General features: G+C 48.3%; 1 protein-coding gene across 2 annotated transcripts in view; it reads left to right on the top strand.

Annotated features, from left to right (window-relative positions):
- The window catches only part of Cyth1 (cytohesin 1), an 81,874-nt gene that overhangs the window by 38,154 nt on the left and 23,509 nt on the right, over positions 1–20,211 (top strand). The window contains exons 1-2 of one of the 2 annotated variants that reach the window (XM_041635814.1): positions 9,295–9,818; positions 19,812–19,894. Coding sequence is in view for 1 of the 2 variants with exons in the window: in XM_041635813.1 (XP_041491747.1) it covers positions 19,812–19,894 (83 nt within the window). In the remaining variant the exon portion in view is untranslated. Of the gene's footprint in view, positions 1–9,294; positions 9,819–19,811; positions 19,895–20,211 lie in introns of those variants that run through there. The other variant, XM_041635813.1, reaches the window with a different exon arrangement.

Consider the following 20,211-nt stretch of genomic DNA (forward strand, 5'->3'; position numbering starts at 1 on the left):
TACAAGAAAAGACATTTAAAGACAAGGAGATCCATTACTCACCCTAATTTAGGAGCTAAACCTTGTATATATGGAATTTTCGATTTGAATACCATAAATGTGCAATTGTTACATGTAGGTTAAAATTGCAGAAATGAGAATGGAGTTGAAATTGACTTCATATTGATTGGGAGTGTGGCCCTTGATTGTCTCATCTCTGGGCCCTGCCTTCTGCTTTTAGCTGGGACATGATGGCAAGCTGTGGTGATTGCCATCTTTGTCACTGTCTTGTGGCTGTTAGTGTGCTGCTTCCTCACCGGAAGGTGACGGGTTTTAGGGGATCCTGTCACTGGGAAGACTTAGGAGCTGAAGCCAAAAGCAGCAGCTGCTGTGTCCTTGTTTGGGTGAGTGAGGACAGGGTGGGCCCTCTACTGAGCTGTTGTGATGACTCAGTGCTCTTTGACGTGCTAGAAGGTGCTTGAGCTTGACTTAAGGAACTGGGCGGTGACAGACTGCAGTGACGCCTGCACAGCCTGCAGGCTAATTGGTCCCCTTGTCACTGGCAGTTCCTCTGGTAGTCTAGAAGCAGCCCCAGCTGTCCAAGTGACTGGACAGCTCCCTGTAGGTGTTCCTAGCCCCACCCAACCACTGCCCAGGAAACTTTGCTCAGGGTACTGTGCTGAGTGAGTAAGCCGCAGCCTGTCCTTCGTGGCAGAGCCCAGCCTGTGCTGCCCCGAGAAGCCAAACAATGGTTCTTAAAGAAGGAGAAGGGGAGGATGGTGAGTCCCAGCCCCAGACTAGATCCAGGTGGCCGAAGGTGGGTGGGATGGGCTTCTGAGGGTCTCCATGAACTCAACTGTGAGTTCCTGTGGGAACAACTTTACTGGGCCCGTGTGGCAGGGTGCAGTTAGAGTCTGGTTTTTAATCCTGTTCCTTTCAGAAGATATACAATATGCTGAGTAAGACTAAGGTGTGTGTGTGTGTGTGTCTCAGTCAGAGAGAGAGAGGCAAAAAGAGTGAATAAATACAAGATTCTAAATGAGGTAGCAAGAGTCATCCAGGCTTCTACCAGCTGCCGCCTCCTGCTTGCTGACCATTTACTGTATCTGCTGAGCAGTGGGACTATAGCTCTGGGAACTCCCTGACACAGTGGAGCTGGGCTGGGAAGACATCTCCTGAGTTATGCTTGATGGCATAATTTTGAATAATTTTGATGAATTCGGCTTCAATGGTTCTTGTTTTTCCTAAATGAAGTGTGGCCAGTGGAGAGGCTTCCTCTTTGTTGGCCAGGTGAAGACTGTTTGAAGTCTTGTGGTGTCTGTTGCGCTTCCCTCATCTTCCCCAACTCATGCTGTAAACAGAGGAGCTGTGCAGCTGCAGGAGCTGCAACACTGGGAGCCTCCCTGCTGTGCCTGCCTTGGCTCAGCTGCAGTGCTTCAGCCCTGAGGCAAAAGGGGGCAAGTGTGACCAGCTGCAGCCAGTGTGGGTACTAGAGTAAATCTAACATGGGGCTGGTTCCAGGAAATCTGGCTGTCTCTTTCACTTCCCTCTCCTGGCTTACTGAGCACACACTTGAAGTCTCGCCTTTAAAGAGAGCTCATCCTGGGCACTTTCGACGAGGCTTCTTGGAAAACTCTATTGTGGGTACTCTTCTGAGTGAGAAGGTTGTGCCGTTTTTATTGCAGTCCTTTTGATTTCAAAGAAGGTTGGTAATGAGAGCCGATACCAGGCCAGGGTGAGCTGCCCGCTGCGAACTTTTTTTTCCAGAGGTGGAATTCACATTAGCCCTGGTATTATTTCTCCAAGGGAAATAATTTTGAGAGAAGAAGACATGGAATAAAATTCTAGAAATATCAGAGTGAGGCTGCCTAACCAGTGATCACTGGCTTCCATGTCACATCTCCATGGCTACTGGCTGCTAGAACTTCACCCAGCTAGGAAGTGTGGTATAGTAACTTTGAGCCAGAGGGGTCCTATGTGGTTGGCTCCCCCATTGCCTTATAGGCTCTAAAGTGTATCATCAGTTGCCCTGAGTGTGGGTGCAGGCCAAAATCCAGAACTGGGGTGATGGACCTGGAGCAGGCCTTAGGGCAGAGCTTTAGGGGCAGTGCCTGAGGGGTTCAGACCAGCTCTGCTTTTAATGAACAACCCTGAAAAGCCAGTGCCCCCATTTCCCAACCTCCTTCTAATGTTTCCTGTTTGACCATTGCTAAGGTAGATTCCCGAGGTGTAGCCACAGACGCAGGATGGCATTTATGTGGGTGTAAAGTGGAAGAGAACCAGTGGAGTTTCCTGTGGCAAGTCCCTAAGGTCCCCGAGGAGGAAACGTTCAGAAGGCAGGTCCTTTCGCTGTGCACATCAGCTGTGCTGCTTTCACATCCTTCTTTTAAAAATTATTTCTTACATTTACTTACTTTTTTTTTTTTTTTTTTTTTTTTTGGTTTTTCGAGACAGGGTTTCTCTGTGGTTTTGGAGCCTGTCCTGGAACTATTTATGTGCATGAATGTTTTGCCTGCATGTATGTACATGTAGCACATGTGCCTCTGGTGTCTTGGGATGTCAGAAGAGGGTATCGGATCCCCTGGAACTGGAGTTATACATGGTTGTGAGCCACCATGTGGGTGCTGGGGTCAAACCTGGGTGCTCTGGAAGAGCAGCAAGTGCTCTAACTGCTGAGCCATCTCTCCAGCCCGGTACCCTTCTTTCTTATCTGTACTTAAATAATTGGTTGTTCTTCAGCATCTTGTGTTTATTTGCCTAAGTGAGAGTTACCAAGATAATTAATTGGGCACTGTTTCCTTAACTGCCATAGGTTTGTTTCTAGTAGATTAGCTATTTGAGCTTATTTGTTTATGTGTAGTTCCTCTTGATGTGTACCCATGGCCCTCCACAGCAGTCACTAAGCCCTCTTCCTGGGTTCTCTGGGCCCAGTGTTCCCTAGGCCCTGATTAGTGATGTGCCCACCATCCTTAAGGCTTCTTCTGTCACTTAGGAGTCACCATTCCCTTAAGTCCTGATCTAGCTGGCCCCTCTGCAGCATCTTGGCGTGTCCTTAGCATGCACAGATGCTGTGTCAGGTTGCTGCTGCCACAGGCTTGCCTGCCTCTCCCCACTGGCAAGGCTGAGTCTAGAGCTATTTAAGTCCCAGCTCTAAGCACAGGCTGCGCCTATGGCAGATGCTCAGCAAATGCTAGTTAGATGGATCTGTAGGTTTCAGTAGGAGAATAAATTGCTGAGGACCAGTCAGGGACCAGAATATGAAGCAGGCTGTTGGTGTTGGATCTGTGCCTCATTGAGGAGCTGTCAGGAGCGGTTCATCTCAGAGAGCAGTTTAGACCTGAGCTAAAAAGACTCAAAAATGTCTGAAGCTTTGAGGTACTACAAGGGTATCAAATAGTATTATTTATAGGAAAACACATCAAATAGAGTTGCATATAGCACCTCTTGACTAAAATACTAGGTTTTTAGTGACAGATAAACAGTTCACCTTGATGTTAACTTGGCCCGCAGCAGCATCCCTGGTGACCTGTGTCCTGGTTTGGAACAAGTTGTTTGGTAGGTGTTAGAAGGAAGACCCAAGGTGCTGTGGATGAACACCTCAGGTGCTTCTCCAGGTGACACTTGCTTCCATCTCATTTTTAAGCAGAGCATATCTGACTTTGTACAAAGCACACATCAAGGCAGGAAGACTGTGCCACCATCTGCAGTTACAGTGTTGAAGGCTTCCCTCTGGTTTGAGCTTTACAGGCCTCCCTGTGGAGCACAGCAGCCACGATTGCACCTTTTCTCCTTAATGAGGAGGTGGGGCAGAAGCAAGGGCCTGAGGCCTTCTGCCACCTGCCAGGTTTACTGTGTGGAGTATGAAAGCTAGGCTAGCTGCAGGCACCCAGGACCAGTTAGAAAGGAGGTCTGGGGGGGGGGGGGGCAGAAGGTGGAGCCAGAGTTTAAGAGTCCAGTATCGGTGGGAAGAAAGCAGGCTTAGGTCTTGGGTATCAGGAGTCCTGTTGACTTTCAGAGTGGTCAGCGAGGACGAAGCTGGGCACTGCAGAGGAGTGGCTTGAGGCAGCATGCTTCTGTTCTTAGCCAACATCCTAGGACCGCAGAAACTGCTGAAATGGGATGGAGGTTGTATAGTTTGCTGTTGGCTGCATCGAGGATGGAGAGCTAGACCTGGAAATATCTGGAGTTCCCACCTCTCATTTTCCCTTTGGACCTTGACACCCTTCTGAAAGCAGCTTCACTGAACATAGTGTGCTAGTGTCTGCTTGTCCGTCTGTCTCCCACTCAGCTGTACTTTCTTCTTAGGAAGAACGCCAGGGAACGCTGCTTCTCCTGCACACCCTCCCAGGGTCTTCAGCCTCGCTTAAGCATTTTGTGTGGCTCCAGCCCAGCGCCAGGGGTCACTAGCAGCTGTGTAGTCAGACTTCCAGAGCAAGAAGTGCCTTTGCAGTTATCCAGCCAATTCCTGCTCAGCACTAAAACAACAGCCATTGCCTTGGCTCCCAGGAGAGCAGGCCTCTGAACACAGACAGCCAGGAAGAAGTGGACTGCCCCTGCCAATGTGACCCCTCTTGTCTGTGGAGGTTATCTGCTACCATTTTGTTTCTCCTGCCTTGGTATGGCAGAGAGCTATGGGGGCAGGAAGTCAAGTCCTGCTCCCTGCAGATGGACTGCTGTGGAAGGACCCACCCAGTACGTCCCTTCCTTTCTTGAGAAAATAAGGAAGTCATATTTTGCCTTAACCCTGTGTTTCACACTTTACAGAGGACGGACTCATGGAACTCAACTTCTGACCTCAGAGACGTGAGTCTCTTTTGAGGGTCAGTGTTTGCTCTGACCCCATTCTTAGTGCTCAGTATTCTTTCCCTGCCTTACTTTGAGTTAGGATTCTGAGCAGCAAGCCCATATGAAAGGTTATGGTGCTACCACAGCAGCATCCGGGTGCCAAGCAGGCGTTTCGCTGACAGTGAACCAGAGCACATGAATGTTCCTAACATAGAGAAGGGCATCTGCTCTGCCTGGCAAAGGAGCCAGTGGCTTTTTTGCATTTTCCCTGAGGAGAAGCCTCAACAGCAAAGATTGCATTTCCTGTGGACCCAGCTCATAGAACCATAGCAAAGGAAGAGTTAAAGCATGCAGCTTCTCTGTGGACCTCATTTATGTGGTGCCCGCTGATGGTGCGGGGTTCACGTGTCCACCAGGCACACATTGTACATAAGGAGGAACCTGACATAGTGCTGCCTGATGCCATTATGTGTTTCTCCTGGCACCTCTAGAACACCTCATTCTTGTCACTATGTACAGTACTGAAACTTTTCAACTTTTACCATTTTGATGTTGTTGTCATTGGGAAAATTCTTATACACTAACTAAGAATCCAAATTTAGGGACTGGAGAGATGGTTCAGAGGTTAAGAGCACTGACTGCTTTTCCAGAGGTCCTAAATTCAATTCCCAGCAACCACATGGGGGCTCACAATCATCTATAATAAGATCTGGTGCTCTCTTCTGGCCTGCAGGCAAACATGCAGTCAGAACACTACTTTAAAAAAAAAAAAAGAATACAAATCTAGCTTGAGAAGCAGAGTCGTATTTTCAGATGGAAAGACCTGTGTGTTTAAGGTGGCACAGAAAGCTGCACCGCGCCAGCCGTCTGCACTGCTGGTAGCGCGGGCTCTGGCGGTCCGTCTGCTTTTGTTTGCACTTCCTGGGATAGGTGAGCTTCAGCATCTTCTCATGTCCCAGTTCTTGTGCTTCCTCCTCAGTCTGTCTTTTACATCCTACCTTGGGTCTCAGAGACACAAGTCTTGCTTCTTCCAGTCCCTCCTCTGGACAGGGCCCATCTAAGAGCAGTGTCTGAGAACACTTGTGGATGGAGCAGAGATGAAATCTGCTCCCACCCCCTGCATTGCTCTGGTACCTGCAGCAGAGGCCAGAGGCCTGGGCCTCCTGCTACGCTACAGTGACTCTAATGGGCCAGCAGTTGGACTTGCTCTGCTCAGTGTCACCATTTATTCCCGAGCTCCTTTCAGACTTCAATCCTGCTGCCAGGACTAAGAACAACTCCAAAGAGTGGATGTCTGGAACTCTTCTGTGATGCTCTAGTTAGGTTTTTGGCACCTCAACACGTTAGGTCATCTGGGAAGAGCAAACCTCAACGGAGAAATTGCCTCTATCATATTGACTAGTAGGCAATCTGTGGACATTTTCTTGATTAATGATGTGGGAGGATCCACTGTGGGTGGTTCCATCCCTACACACATGGTCCTCTGGTATATAAGAAGTAAACTTAGTCACCTGTGGGAGCAAGCCAGTGAGCAGTGTTTCCTTTAGGCGTCTCTGTGTGTCTTCTTAACTTGGGTCTCCCTGGCTTTACTCTGTTGTGGACTATAGCTGTAAGCTAAAGGAACCCTTTTCTTCCCAAGCTGCTTTTGGGCATGGTGATTATCTCAGCAATAAAACCCAACTAATACATGTGAGGTTAGGGTAGAAATACCCCTCTCAGCTTTCAGGCCCTTATTGAGTGAAAGTCGGAGAAGCTTTTCATTGTTTCTGTGGCCTTGTTGGAGAAGTTTTTCATTGTTTCTCTTCTTACTAAAGAGTCTCAAAGCATTTTAAGTATAAAGAATTTCAGATCCTCCAGGACCGGGAGGTTGGAGTTATGCCTGGGCAGGGACTTTGTGTTCATGTGTTCTTTAGTGTCTTAGGTGTAGAGAGCCTGCAGGCAACACTGAGCATCCTCAGTGAGCTGAGGGGCCACCAGGATACTTTGGTCTGTGCCTATCTCATCAGAAGTTGCTGAAGAAACCAGCAACAGTGGACTCTGATCAGAGGCCATCTTTGCTCCAGCAGACCCTGTGCCTGAGACAGGGGTAGGGGGGCTAGTGGGTGTGTTTCGAGTGTTAGAATCAGGTAAGAGAGGCAGTCGAAGCCACCAGCACCAGTAGGCGAGGAAGCACTTTCTCTTTATGACACTTGGAGTTTTAGCCATCCGTCCCTGTTCTCCTCTCTGGAGCTGGAAGACCTCCAGGTCCTTTTCTCCCTGGCGCCTCCTTGCTGCTTTTGCTTTTCAGCTCAGCTCAGCAACAGTGGAACCCACTGTCTCAGCTGGAGTCAAAGTTACTAGCCCATTCCAGCTTGCCTTCCAGACTTTTCCCACTTGGGCCACCCTTCCGCCTCTGTTCCACCCCCCACCTCACCCCTGAGTCTGGGCACTCTTTCCTTCCTGGTGAACTCTGGGTCAATGTCAATCTTGGCTCTTGTATAGAGTCAGTTTAGACTAATGTGTGCCTGCTGTCTAATTCTTCTTTTTGTAAGAAACACAGTGGAGCCCTATCTTATCAACTTTGTATCTTCCACAGTCACTAATAAACCTGATTGGTTTATTGTTATAAATAATTGTTGAGTTATTAGTCTAAGAAAATAATTTCTTAAAAACTTCTGTTTTCTGTGTCTGGATTCCTGTGCTGCAAACAGGTTTTTCCCTGTTTTGTTTTGTTTTGTTTTCCTGGTCACTGTGCTTTCATAAATTTGGTTGTACATGGATTTATTTTAGCATCTTTTTTCTTTAGGTATGGGAGGGACTCGGTTTGTAGCCTTTCCCCCTCCTTCTGGTCTGCTGGCTCCCTATACCTTCTAGTTTGTGCCTAGAGTTGAGTTTATACAGGCTTTTGCTACCACATTCATTTAGCATGGGTTCCAGCTGAAGGCGACCAGTCCATGAGTAAAGCCAGCAGAAGATCCACTTAGTATGCATGTTGGAAGTGGCCACATAAGGGAGAGCCATGGAGAGTCTTGCACATTATGGGTGAACACCTGGGGAGGGGATAGGTCAGGATTCACCTGCTGGGGTCTTTCAGTCCCCAGAGTGTGCACATACCTGTATAAGAACAGCACTGCCACCCACCTCAACAAGGCAATTGTAACACTTGGGACTGTGAGAAGTGCGGACGGACATATTCAGTGTAAGGTGCTGAGCGTGGAGAGCGTGTGAGTGGGCCATGGCTAGTGTGATACAAACAAACCTGCTAATCCTGTGATCTGAAGGTTGTCAGGCGATGCCATAAGGAGATACACAGGTGATCAGGGAGTCTCCCTGGAAGAGGTGGGTCTGTGGAGTGTGGGGATGAGCCTGCAAACAGGAGGACGCTAGACTCCTCAGACCTGGCAGAGCAGGGAGAGTGGATGCTCCACACAAGTGGCTGAGAAACAGGAGCCTATGACTGTGTCCAACAGGATTCCCTATCCACATTTCATTGAAGACTTGTAGGCTTTTGCAGCTTAAGGCAGACACATCATAAGTGATTTAGGATTTGTGGCTGATTTTAGAAGACATGGGTTGGAATGGAGAACACAGTGAGGGACAGGTGCCTGTGGAAAGAGGGGCAACCTTAGACAGTGGTTCCCTAGTGCAGAAGGCTGTAAGGAAGAGAGGCCTGGGGTGGGGATCCCCTTTTGTTATATGTCTAGAGACATGGTTCCTAATCAGAGTTGTCCAGGGACTCTCAGCAATATCTGGAAACATTTTGGTAGTCACACCTGGCTGAGAGAGGGTTGCTATGGCAATGGAAAGAGGCCTGGTAATCTAGCCCCTTCTGGCTTCCTTTTTTGTTTCCTTTGGTAGCCTCAGGTGGTCCCAGAAGCACACAGGGATGAGTTCCCAGCACTGAGTGATGTGTTCTAGATCGCCTTGGGGCCCAGACTGAAGAACTGGCCTAGGGCAGTGGGGCATTTTCAGGTTTTTCTCATTGCTTATTTGGCTACTTGTTTAAATGGCCACCTCCTCCCTTCATAGTCTCAAGCGATGCCTCCTGGTGTGTCCGCAGTCATGACATGCCTTGTTGCCCCTTCAAACGTTAGGCCTGGACCCGTGGAGTTTTTGTCCTGGGCTCTGGGTCCCACTTACCTTGCCTAATAGGTGTTCTTGTGACCCTTGCACTCCTTGAAGACTCAGAGACACTGCTTGTGCCTAGGCTGTATGTAGCTGTGTTTCTTGTCACCAGCCATCTTATAGAATCATTCCAGAATCAGTCTGCCTGGCCCTGCTACCCAGGGCACTTAGCACATGCGGTTCCCCTCTGGTGAAGAATGCCTGGGTGCCACCATACACGAACAGCAGAAGAAAGAAGGCTGCAGTATCCACGTGGAGGTGGAGGGAGGAGATCCTCCAGGGGTGGATCTTGTAGAATGCTGCCTCTCAAGACCCTCCCAGACGTTCTGTAGGAAGGGCAGACTGGTCTGCCATAGGACTGTCACGCAGGCTGAGGTGATGCCACATGGGTGACAGATGTTTGACACCCAGATCCGTGTCTTGTGTGAGAAGGCGGAAGGGTCACCCTCCTCCTGGAGAGAGCAGCCATGAAGCTTTGCTTCTAAGAGGAGAGAAGGCAAGCGCAGCCTATGAGCAAACGTGAGCCCTGCCTCCCCTCCCCCAGGAGGCCAGGAAGAGGGTAGCAGGAGGGGCGGTGTGATTACATTCATGGAAATGAGCCTGCTAGAGAGGAGCCTCGCTCGAGTGTCAGCTGCTGCTGCATCCCCGGGGCTGCGCCAGCCTTCCCCACCAGGCTCCGCTCACTCCCGCCCGCTGTTTGGCCATTCGGCTTTTGTCTCCTCTGGACGCCTCCTCCCCTGCCCTTGTGTGCTGGCACTCAAATGCTGTTCTTGCTCCAGCTCTCCCTGCACCCAGAGCTGGGAGAGCTCCGAGGAGCCTGGGCCTGTGGGGTTGCTGTACAGATCCACCATGGCCTCTGACATGAAGAACTACAGACCAGCTGAGGTTTTGATGTTGCTGCCCAGGGCTTGACAGGACACTGGGGCCAGAGAAGAGGGGACACGCTGCTGGTAAGATTCTAGTGGGTGTGCATGGAACTGGTCTGCAGCTCCCCCGTTTTGCCTAGATGTAGCGTCTCCCACCCTGCACCCCATACCCTGCAGCAGGCAGCAGGAGCTGACGTGTGCCGCTGACTCTGCATGTCTGTCCTTGGATTCCCATCCCCTGCTCTCTCCTCTCAGGGATTTTCCAAGGTGCTTCTGGATAGGTATCCAATGATTTGTTGTTGTTTCTTATTGGGCTGAGACTTAAGAGCAACCCAATAACCAGTTCCCAGTTCTGGCTTTGATGAGGTTAAAAATAGGATAGCAGAAAACAAGGGGCAAATTCACAGCCAGACTGTCTAGATCTGCCCACCACTTGGAGTTTCTGCTGACTCGGGGGCCTTTGGACCTTCCTGGTTGGGGCAGCTGAGGTTCTAGCAGAACCCACCAAGAAGAGCAAGATTTGACCCTAGGCCCTTTCCAGCTGCTCATCAGGGAGAAGGTTGTATAAAGGACTGGTGTGCAGTATTTAGAGAGGAGGAAAAGTGACAGAGAAGTAACTTCTGAAAACCCCCAGTCTGCTTCTGTTCGGGATGCACAGGGGGTGTGGTGGCCCAGCTGTGCAGTGTGATGGTGGCTGCAGCTGGCAGGCACCAGAATGACAGGGCTTAACCCAAAAGATAGTGTCCTCTGACCCCCAGAGGAGGGAGAGCTCACTGATCTGGGTTCCTGGGGGAGTAGGGAACTCTCTGGCTGTCCAAGAGCTAAGAACCCAGTGCTGTCCGGGAAGGGTCCAGAAGGTTCTTCCTCACCTAGGGGTCCCAGCTTTGTACTGTGTAGAGAAAGCTGGGAGCCTGGTGCTGAAGAGAAGCCTCTGCGAACCCTGGCCGTGTCACTGCTCCTGCCTGGGGTCTCTCAGCTATGAGGATAGCTACTTGTTTGTTTTAATAAAATCACATTTTTATAATAAAATTTGATGGCTTAGTTCTTGTTACTGCTTTGAAATTTGACCTCATTTTCCTTTAGTGAGTTGCCTAAATTATAGCACTCAAAATCAGTTTTGAGTTCTAGGATTTACTGGATAGATGGTATTGATTCTCTTCTCTAAATGATAGTAAAATATCTTCCTTTTATAAGAATGTTCTTGGAGCCTTTAGAATACACATTCCTATTTCATGTCACACATGAGGAAACTGGGGAAAGGAGGTCATGTTTTGCCCAAGGTCACAAAGAAGTCAGTGAAGTCCTGGCTGGTGCTGGGCCTCCTTCCTCCCTCCTGTCCCTGGACAGTGTCCCCTCTGAACTCAACGGGCAAGGTTGAGGCAGAGGCTCTTGTTAAGATATTCATCAAAGGAGCTGTCCCTGAGCTTTAAACACAGAACAAAAATCTTCCCTCAAAATGCAAAATATGGCAATAAAACCTTTAATACTCTTACTTCTGAGCAGAGGCTTGGGTGGATTTGCCTGGAAAGAATGTAGACTAGAGTGTGTAAATGTCCACATTGGCAGTTTGCCCACCACATCTGTCTCGGAGGCCATTCGTGCTTGCTGCATGTGGATTCAACAAGCCTGTGAGTGCATGAATTTTTTTTAAAACTCATGTAGTGCAGGAGGGTAGTGGATAAAGGGTGCTCTTTCAAGAACCAAATCATAGTAAAAAAGGCTCTAAACCGGAATCAAGAAGTTAGAATATGATCATTAAAATTTTTGTTTATTTTTAATTATGACAAAATTCATATAACATAAAACCATCTTAACCATTTGAAGCATACAGTTAATGGTGCTGAACAATAGTGGTGTATCCATCCCCAGAAATGTCCCCAGAAAAGGTTACCACTCTGCCCCTGTTAATCTTCTCAGCCCACCCTCGCCTCCCCTAACCATCACTACTCTGTCTCTGGGGGTACAAACCAAGAACCCTTAAGTAAGGGAAATCTCACGTTGCCCATCTTGTGATTGGGCATTTTACTGAGTGTCTTCAGGTTCATCTGGGTTATAGTGCTGTCAGAACTTCCTTCCTTTTAAACTCCTACTGGTGTATTCAGTTTTAGGAGGATTGCGAAGGTTTGACTCAGTAGGAAGGAATGGGATTAGTTCTCTAAAGCTGGCAGACTCCACAAAGGTGTGATGGGAATTTAGCACACTTCAGACAGCACGTGTGTCACTAGGTCTCTGACTACGATCACACACCTTTCCTGTGTCCACCTTCATCCTTCCATCCTGATCACTATCCCAAGGACTGGAAACAATTCTGGCTTTTCTATGTGGCCTGGAGCATCAGAGCTGTGGGTTTCCATCTTTTGCTGTTACCTAAAAGATTCTTGGAAAGTAGGTTGCATTTTCAGTCCTTCTGAGTGACTCAGCCCCTTCACTTGTGAGTGGAGTGAGGGAAAACAGACTCTCAAGACAGTGTAGCAGTGATCCGTAAGAAACTTGGTCCTGTCTTTGAATCTGCAGTTGCTGGCTTCTATGCCAGCCCCTCCTGCCTTGCCCCCCATTCCCTGTGGTTTCTGACTCACCGCTATGTAGGCTTAGGGATGTCACTTTTCTCTGTGCTCCACTTCAGAGGGTTCCTTCAAGAAGCAGCCTGCCAGTTTACTGTTTGCTGAGGGACACACACTGATGAGATAACTTGTTTTGGGCCACATAGCCAGTGAGTATGGACTGTGGGTGATAGGACCAAGTGACTTATTCAGTTTCTGCTAAGCTGTTGGGTGGGTGCAGCGCCCAACAGATTTGGCTCACATTAACACGCATTTCTAAATTGTCCATGGCCTCTAGATCTTCTCTGGGCTGATGTTCCTCCAGGAAGGGAGAGTCTGCCGTCCAGCTGGGAGCCAGCAGTAGTTGTAGGTAGGCTGAGTATCAGTGGTATGTAGGCAAAAGAGGAGGAGAGTGAGCTGGATCTGTAGGTGAAGGGACCTGGCTCAGCAGGGTGCCCACTGAACCAGCTTTTCCATCTCTTTTCCTGAGCCAACGGTTACAGCAGTGGATCGGTAGTTCCATCTTACAGAGAGGCGAGCAGCTGCTTAGCATTGGTGTGGCCCCAGAACCTGAGTTTTTTCTAGTACTTGCAAACTTTTGAAAGTGTAAGTCCCTGGGGTTTCCTGGGTGAAAAAGTGATATAGGCCCCTGGAGGGGACAGACCCTGGCCTTGTTGCTGAGGTTACACTGGCCAGGTTCACTCTGGGGCAGACAGTTGATGGGTTGGTGCCTTGCTGTGGCTGGTGCTGCTGGCCTTCAGGGCTCCTCACACTGTGGGCCCTGTGGGCCTCACAGGACATTTCAACAGCAGCTTCCTGTGCTTGTGTTCTTGGAACTCGGAGAGCCACTGTCCTCTGAGAGTGGGTGCTTGCTCTGTGGGGTGTGGGAAAACTTGGGCTTGATTTTACCACCTCTGTAGCTCTTTAGGTTGCCGGAGGTGAGCCAAAGACAGGGAAGGGGTGGGGAGAAGGAGAGAAAGGAAAAACCCATGTACATGTTCATTCAGGTCTGGATAGGAAAGGTAGCTTAGCAGGAAAGTTGCATGGAAATATGGGGGAGCCCTGCGCCCTGGGTTTGGGGCTATTACCATGGCAGCCATGCTTTGTCTATTTATCTTTTTCACGGTGAGGAAAAGGTGAGCCCTCCGAGAAGACCCATTTCTTGGTTACTCTTAAATGTCTCCCTGTAATACTGCATTAAATAACTATGGTAATAATAACTAAAAACAAAGCAGGTAGTGCATTTTCAAGCCAGGCAGAGGGGTCTGAGGAGAGCAAGATGACCTCAAAAAGCAAGAAGAAGGAGATCTGAGTTCCGAAGCACGCCTGCACTCGTGTGGCTGCTGAATAGAACCTGACATGCCACAGGAGCTACATCCTCAGTGGGACCTCGTGTCACACCACTGGGCAGCTGCCATGGAACAGAACAGGGACTGCAGGGCTTTAGACCTGTGCCTGCCATCCTGTGCACATTTTCTCTTCCTTGGCTTGGAAAGAAGGCACCGTCTCTTTAAGACAGTTCTCCTTTGTATGCACTGGCTGGACCATATTTTAGCTCTGGGTTTCTGCCTACAGTTAAAATCTGCAAAGCAACATTTTAAAATAAATAAATAAATGAAAGCTTCCCTTGTATGGCTTCTGCCTTTACAACTGGACACAATGGCTCCTTGTTGTTCGGCCACTTTAATCCCCTTCATTAAATTGGAACCTGGGAAAGGATTGGTGTGGAGACCAGTGCTGGACTGTTCTCTCTGCCTGCCGGCTGGACACCTTACAAATTAACCTCAGAGCATGGGTTCCTGGCCTTCAGGCTCAGGAAAGGGTGAGTCCTGGTGTGGCAGGAGGGCTCCTCTGATCTGTCTCCATTGTGCTCTGACTGTGGCAAGGACAACCTGCTGCCCTGCCCAGTGGCCATTCTTTTAGAGAAAAGGGTTTAGCCGCCTCCTGGCACAGAAGCATGGCTATAGCACGTGGCAGCGGGGGAGGGGAAGTTGTTTGTTGTTCTGCCATCTGGCCTGTCGGAGAGCTCTTGTGCAGTTTAACCCTGGCAGACCATGGGGTTAGATAGCCTTTCCTGCTGGTTCCCCCTGGTTCTGTAGACTGGGTGACCCAGTGTCCCTTGTCCTTCTCTCCCTTCTCCTTCCCAGCATGGTTCCACTGTTCATAGTGTCTGTGTTAACAGCCCAAGTCTCAGACCCCAGCACCCCAGCAATCATTTAGATCCTTTGTATAAAATGAAGCAGTCATTGGGATTTGTTTTTTCCTCTGGCACAGAGGCTTGAACTAAAGATTTGCATTGGTAAGATTGGTGTTGTGTTGGTAAGGTTTGGTGTTGTATTGGTGTTGTTTGGTGCTGTGTTGCATTGGTAAGGTTTGGTGTTGTGTTGATAAGGTCTGGTGTTGTGTTGATAAGGTTTGGTGTTGCGTTGGTATGGTTTGGTGTTGTATTGATATGGTTTGGTGTTGTATTGATAAGATTTGGTGTTGCATTGGTATGGTTTGGTGTTGCGTTGGTAAGGTTTAGTGCTGCATTGGTAAGGTTTGTGCTGTATTGTTAAAGTTTGGTGTTGTGTTGGTAAGGTCTGGTGTTGTGTTGGTAAGATTTGGTGTTATGTTGGTGAGTTTCTGCAGAGGGAAGTACTTGTTAAAGTGTTATATTTGTCTCATCTTAGAACAAAATTCCAGGAGGATAAGATGAGATCTAGATTTTTTTTATTTCTTCTCCTAATTTCTTAGTTCTTCTTTGAACCAAAATGGAAGGAAGCATTGGTTTCAGGTTATTACATATTACAAAAGAAGTAACTTAAAGATCACATGGTTAGTGTCAGGAGACTGGATCAAAATGACAACAAATGTCATGGCTTTTTTGTTTTATTTTTAATGTCTTTATTATAACTGCAAACTGGCTAGAAGCCATTTGTGTGACTGCAGGGACACAGAGTCCTTTTCCCTGGAAACTCTGGGTTAGTATGTCAGACATGTGACTTGTGAATATTCATGGTAGCCCCATCAGTCCATTCTGAGGCCGTCTCAAGCGAGTCGTGGGCTCCTTGGTGTTAGTCTGCCTGGGTCTTCAGTGGCTTGTTACTGTGTCAGAGCCAGGAATGAACTCCCACTTCCTCCGTGGTGGACAGAGGCTCCAACGCGTCTTTTCTTCTTTTGAGTAGTTGCTGTGCCTTTTTTTCTTCTATTTTACCTTCGCGAGTCCCGTAAGTGTGTCTGCACCGTGCTCTTCTCACCCTGGTCTTTTCACTCAGGCTCTTGCTTCCTTTTCCCTCTTCCCTGCAGTGGGGACCCTGACTCTCTCCCATCACACCTGTCTTGTCCATTGTTGCTATGATAAGAACTGTTCTTCCCTGGTGAACATTTTATGCTTTGCAAACAGACTGATTCTGAAAACCAACAAGCAGTAAATAGTACAAGAGTGAGATACTGAGCGAGCTGCTCTAGCATCCCTGGCTGCCCAGACTTCTCATTGACTTCCTTCCAGTATTCTTTTTCCTATTGTGTTAGGAGAAGGTGAAACATGCCCATTTCACAAGCATTTCCCAGTATCCCCAAGACAGTATTGCTGTACAGTCCTTGCTGGCTTCAAACTCGGGCTGCCCCCACCTCAGCATCAGGATTGTTGGGGTCACAGACATGTGTTGCAGAAGAAGTAACTTAGAAGTCTCATGGTTAGTATCAGGAGACTGGATCAAAACAAATGACAAATGCCGTGACTTTTTTGTTTTATTTTTAATGTGTTTTTAATATACCCTGTTCTTCATTTGCAGTCGATTTTGTTCGTTGCAATACCCTTCCTGCAGTCCACAGCCTGCATGCCAACCTGTTCTCCCAGTCGTTTGCCATCCTCAGGTTCCTGAATTGGCCCTGCCCCTTGTCCTACATTGTGCTCCTCTTGAAGTCAGTTGAGAACATATGGCCAGGAGCCTGGCTCTCTGCTCCTAAGGCATCTGATGACTCTGACTTATCCCCATCTTGGCTGAGGGTTAGGGTCCAGGAATTTTCACTTAGAATTTTGAAGACCTTCACACTCCTCACTGGACTGTGTGGATCTCTTCAGCTGCAGTCTGGTGAACCCCACTCCCTGCCCTGTAGTGGTCTTGGGGCCTATTTGCATCTATTTATTTCTCTATAGGACTTTAGTTTTTACTGTGCAGTGGACTGTTTGGCTGCTCACGTTCAGGTCTTTCCTTGTTGCTCTTCTTGTAGGCTCAGGTTTGTCCTTTACACCTTTCTTGACATCTTTTTATTTAGATAGGAGGATTGAAAAAGGGAAAAAGGTTTAATTTAATTTGCAACACTGTGTTCTTTTTTCCTCCTTAATTGTCCTCTTTTCAAGAGTCTGGGTTTTGTTTTGTTTTAAAGAGCAGAGTTTTCTATTTGCTACAGGGTTTGTTTGTGGTCTTCCTCTTTCCCACTGTAGGTGTAACTGTAAAAGGGAAAACTGTGGGGAGATTGGGTCTTAGGACTTAGGGGCTTTGCTAGGTGGAGCAGGCAGGAGCCTTTGTCTCAGGGCACTGTGGGTCTCCAGGCATCAGAACCAAAGGCTCCCATCCCACCTGGGGCAACTACCCACTAGATAGCTTGCTCATCAGCAGCTAGTCCATTCTTGTTTGCTTGTGATAAATGTGTATTCCAGACTTTGGCACACAGAGCCCTGTGACTAGGTACCAGAGAGATGATGGCATCATCATGTGATCGCCTTCTGAGTCCCAGGTTCTCTGTCAGGAAGACTTGCTGAAATCCTGTCTCTCGATGCCCTACAAGAGTGTGGGTTTGTTGACTTGTTAGACTGTCTTCCTTATTTCTAAAGTAGCGTCTTGGAAGGAAGGCAGCGAAAAGCACAACTCGAATATAAAATACAGATAATGGAACCTGACTGTCACAGTGATGAGAGAAGGGTCGGTTCTCTCATCTCAAGGCAACCCCAGAGTTTCTGACTCAAGTGATAATGGTCAGCAGTCTGGGGGTAAGTTTTTTTTATTTATTTTTTATTTATTTATTTTTTAATCAGCTTTATAGTAAGGACCTGGGATTTATTAGTCTTGCTTATGTTCAAATGGATGCTTGTAGGAAGAGGGCCCTCTTGCTCGTCCCGGCTAGCTTAGCCCCGAAATAACCACACAGAAACTGTATTAATTAAATCACTGCTTGGCCCATTAGCTCTGACTTCTTATTGGCTAATTCTTACATCTTAATTTAACCCATTTTTTATTAATCTGTGTATCACCATGAGGTCGTGGCCTACCAGCAAAGTTCCAGCACATCTATCTCTGGAGGCGGATCCATGGCATCTCTCTGACTCTGCCTTCTTCCTCCCAGAATCAACTTCCGTCTTCCCCACCTACCTAAGTTCTGCCCTATCAACAGGCCAAGGCAGTTTCTTTATTAACCAATGAAAGCAACACACAGACAGAAGGATCTCCTAAACCAGAGGCTCATTGATGATCTAATTAACCAGCTCTGTAAGCATCAAATCAGATCCTAGGTATTAATGTCCTCATGGAATAGGTTTTTTTTAATAAAATAATTTATTTAATATTATTTTATGTACATTGGTGTGAGGATGTCAGATTCCCTGGAACTGAGTTACAGACAGGTGTGAGCTGCCATGTTGGTGCTGGGAATTGAACTCAGGCCCTCTGGGAATGCAGCCAGTGTTCTTAACCACTGAGCCACCTCTGCAGCCCTAGAATAGATTTTTTTGTTTTTTGTTTTCTTTTGAGACAGGGTTTCTCTGTAGCTTTGGAGCCTGTCCTGGAACTAGCTCTTGTAGTCCAGGTTGGCCTCTAACTCATAGAGATCCTCCTACCTCTGCCTCCCTAGTGCTGGGACTAAAGGCGTACGCCACCACTACCCGGCTCAGAATAGATATTTTTAAAGTGAACTTCCATAGCATGCTATGTCAGGATGAGCGTGTGTCTATTTGTGCTGTAAACAGAGACATCATTAAACCTCTGAGGGGTCAGCTAAACACTCTGTCACACCAGTGTGCCCTCAGTGTGAGGCGTTACTCCAGTGTGCCCTCAGTGTGAGGCGTTACTCCATCACTCCAGTGTGTCCTCAGTGTGAGGCGTTACTCCAGTGTGCCCTCAGTGTGAGGCGTTACCCCATCGCTCCAATGTGTCACCATACTGTGCCGGAACAGGAGCCAACACTTTGCCCGTTAAACACCAGGCAGGGTTGAGGCACTTTAGTTAAAATCATTTCCCATTGTCATATGCAGCCCAGAGTATTAAATAGAAAATCCCAGAAACAAATAATTAATTTAAGCCTTCGTTTGCATTCTGAGTAGCAGGATGACTTTTCCACTCTCCTGCTCTGCCTTGCTCTGTCTGTGACCCTCGTAATAGTGAGAAACTGTTGACTCATTTTGATGCTGTACCTCAGGCTGCCAAAGGTTTGGCCACAGTGTAGGGTGGTGCCTGGGCCAGACAGAAAAAGCATCCAGTGTGGATGTATATGGAGACAAAACCAGTGTATCTGTCTGTCCAGAAGTCTGCTGGGGTCCTTGGAATGTGTCCTCTGAGGGTAAGAGAATACATCTGTATTCCACTTCCTCCTCAGATCACCCATGAAGTCAGACAGCGTGTGACTGAGTGGGTTATGTGGTCTGTCTGAAGCAGCGGGGACTGGGGGTGGGGTGTGTGGAGATGGCGGACAGGCGGCATGGTGACTGGAGATGTGGGAACAGGGACACTTTGCTGTTTCCAGTGCTTGCTGTCTATGTAGCCACCACTTTCAACAGAGGGGTGTTCAGACAAGGAGCTGGTCATTGGGGGGCCCATGTTCATGTATTGATGGTAGGAGCACACTACGGACGTTCACACCAGGTTGAAAAGAGTCTCATGATCCCTGCTCCCAGAGTAAATGCTCTTTCCATTTTGCTCTTGGTCTTCTAGATTTTCTTCTCTGTTTGCCAAGAATCCTCACCCCACTTTTTTCCAAAATGGCACAGAACGTTCATGTTGCTTTCATGAACCAATTGGCCTGGTTCCACTTCAGGTGCCAGGGACAGCTCCTGGGAGATGTAGTTCCACTTTTGACCACCAGGGAGCCGAGGCCTGTCCTGAGGCAAAAGGCCTGAGGAGAAAGGCCTCTCTCCCCCTCCTCACTGGCAAATTCACCTGGCAGCATCTCCCTCCTGTCCTTTGGAGCTGTCCTTGCTCAGCTGGTCTAAGAACTGAAGGGTCCTGCCTCTCTTCATAAGCCTGCCAGAGTGATTCCCAGCAGCGGTCATGGTCAAAATTGGCTTCTGGCTTCTTTGGTCACATTTTTACCTATGAGTCTTTGAAATTTTGGTGGTGGTGGGGGTTGTTTTGTTTTGTTTTTGAGACAGGGTTTCTCTGTGTAGCTTTTGAGCCTGTCCTGGAACTCGCTCTGTAAACCAGGCTGGCCTTGAACTTATAGAGATCTGCCTGCCTCTGCCTCTCAAGTGCTGGTATTAAAGATGTGCGCCACCACTGCTTGGCAAATTTTTGTCATTTTTTTGTGGGAAGATGCTTTCTTGGTGACATTCCTCTCTTTGCAGTTCCCAGTGACCTCACTGCAGAAGAGCGTCAGGAACTGGAGAACATCCGGCGGAGGAAGCAGGAGCTGCTGGCTGACATTCAGGTTGGAGGGTGCTGGGAGGCTGGCCAGTGTGGGAACACTTGGCTTGTGGCTGTCGGTGTCACAAGGTGCCCTTAAGAGCTGGTGCTTGCCACAGCTGTGGCCGAAGCACAAGTATTAGTGGTTATCTTTGATTTACCAGAAAGCAGAGTCTCTGGAGGCTTGCCATTTGTCAGAGGTAGAGCGACTCTGAGCTAAGTTTTCTCAGCTGACACACCAAAGAACACAGGCCATGGTTTGCGGCTCCTTCTGTAGGTCCTGACTCTGCTGCTCACCAGCTGAGGGCATGGGCTGCAGCTCCAGCTGTCACGACTTCCTGC

This window comes from Microtus oregoni, unplaced genomic scaffold (genome assembly GCF_018167655.1).
Source record: "Microtus oregoni isolate MIOR12 unplaced genomic scaffold, Mior012 000048F_ref0000485, whole genome shotgun sequence".
NCBI lineage: Eukaryota > Metazoa > Chordata > Mammalia > Rodentia > Cricetidae > Microtus > Microtus oregoni.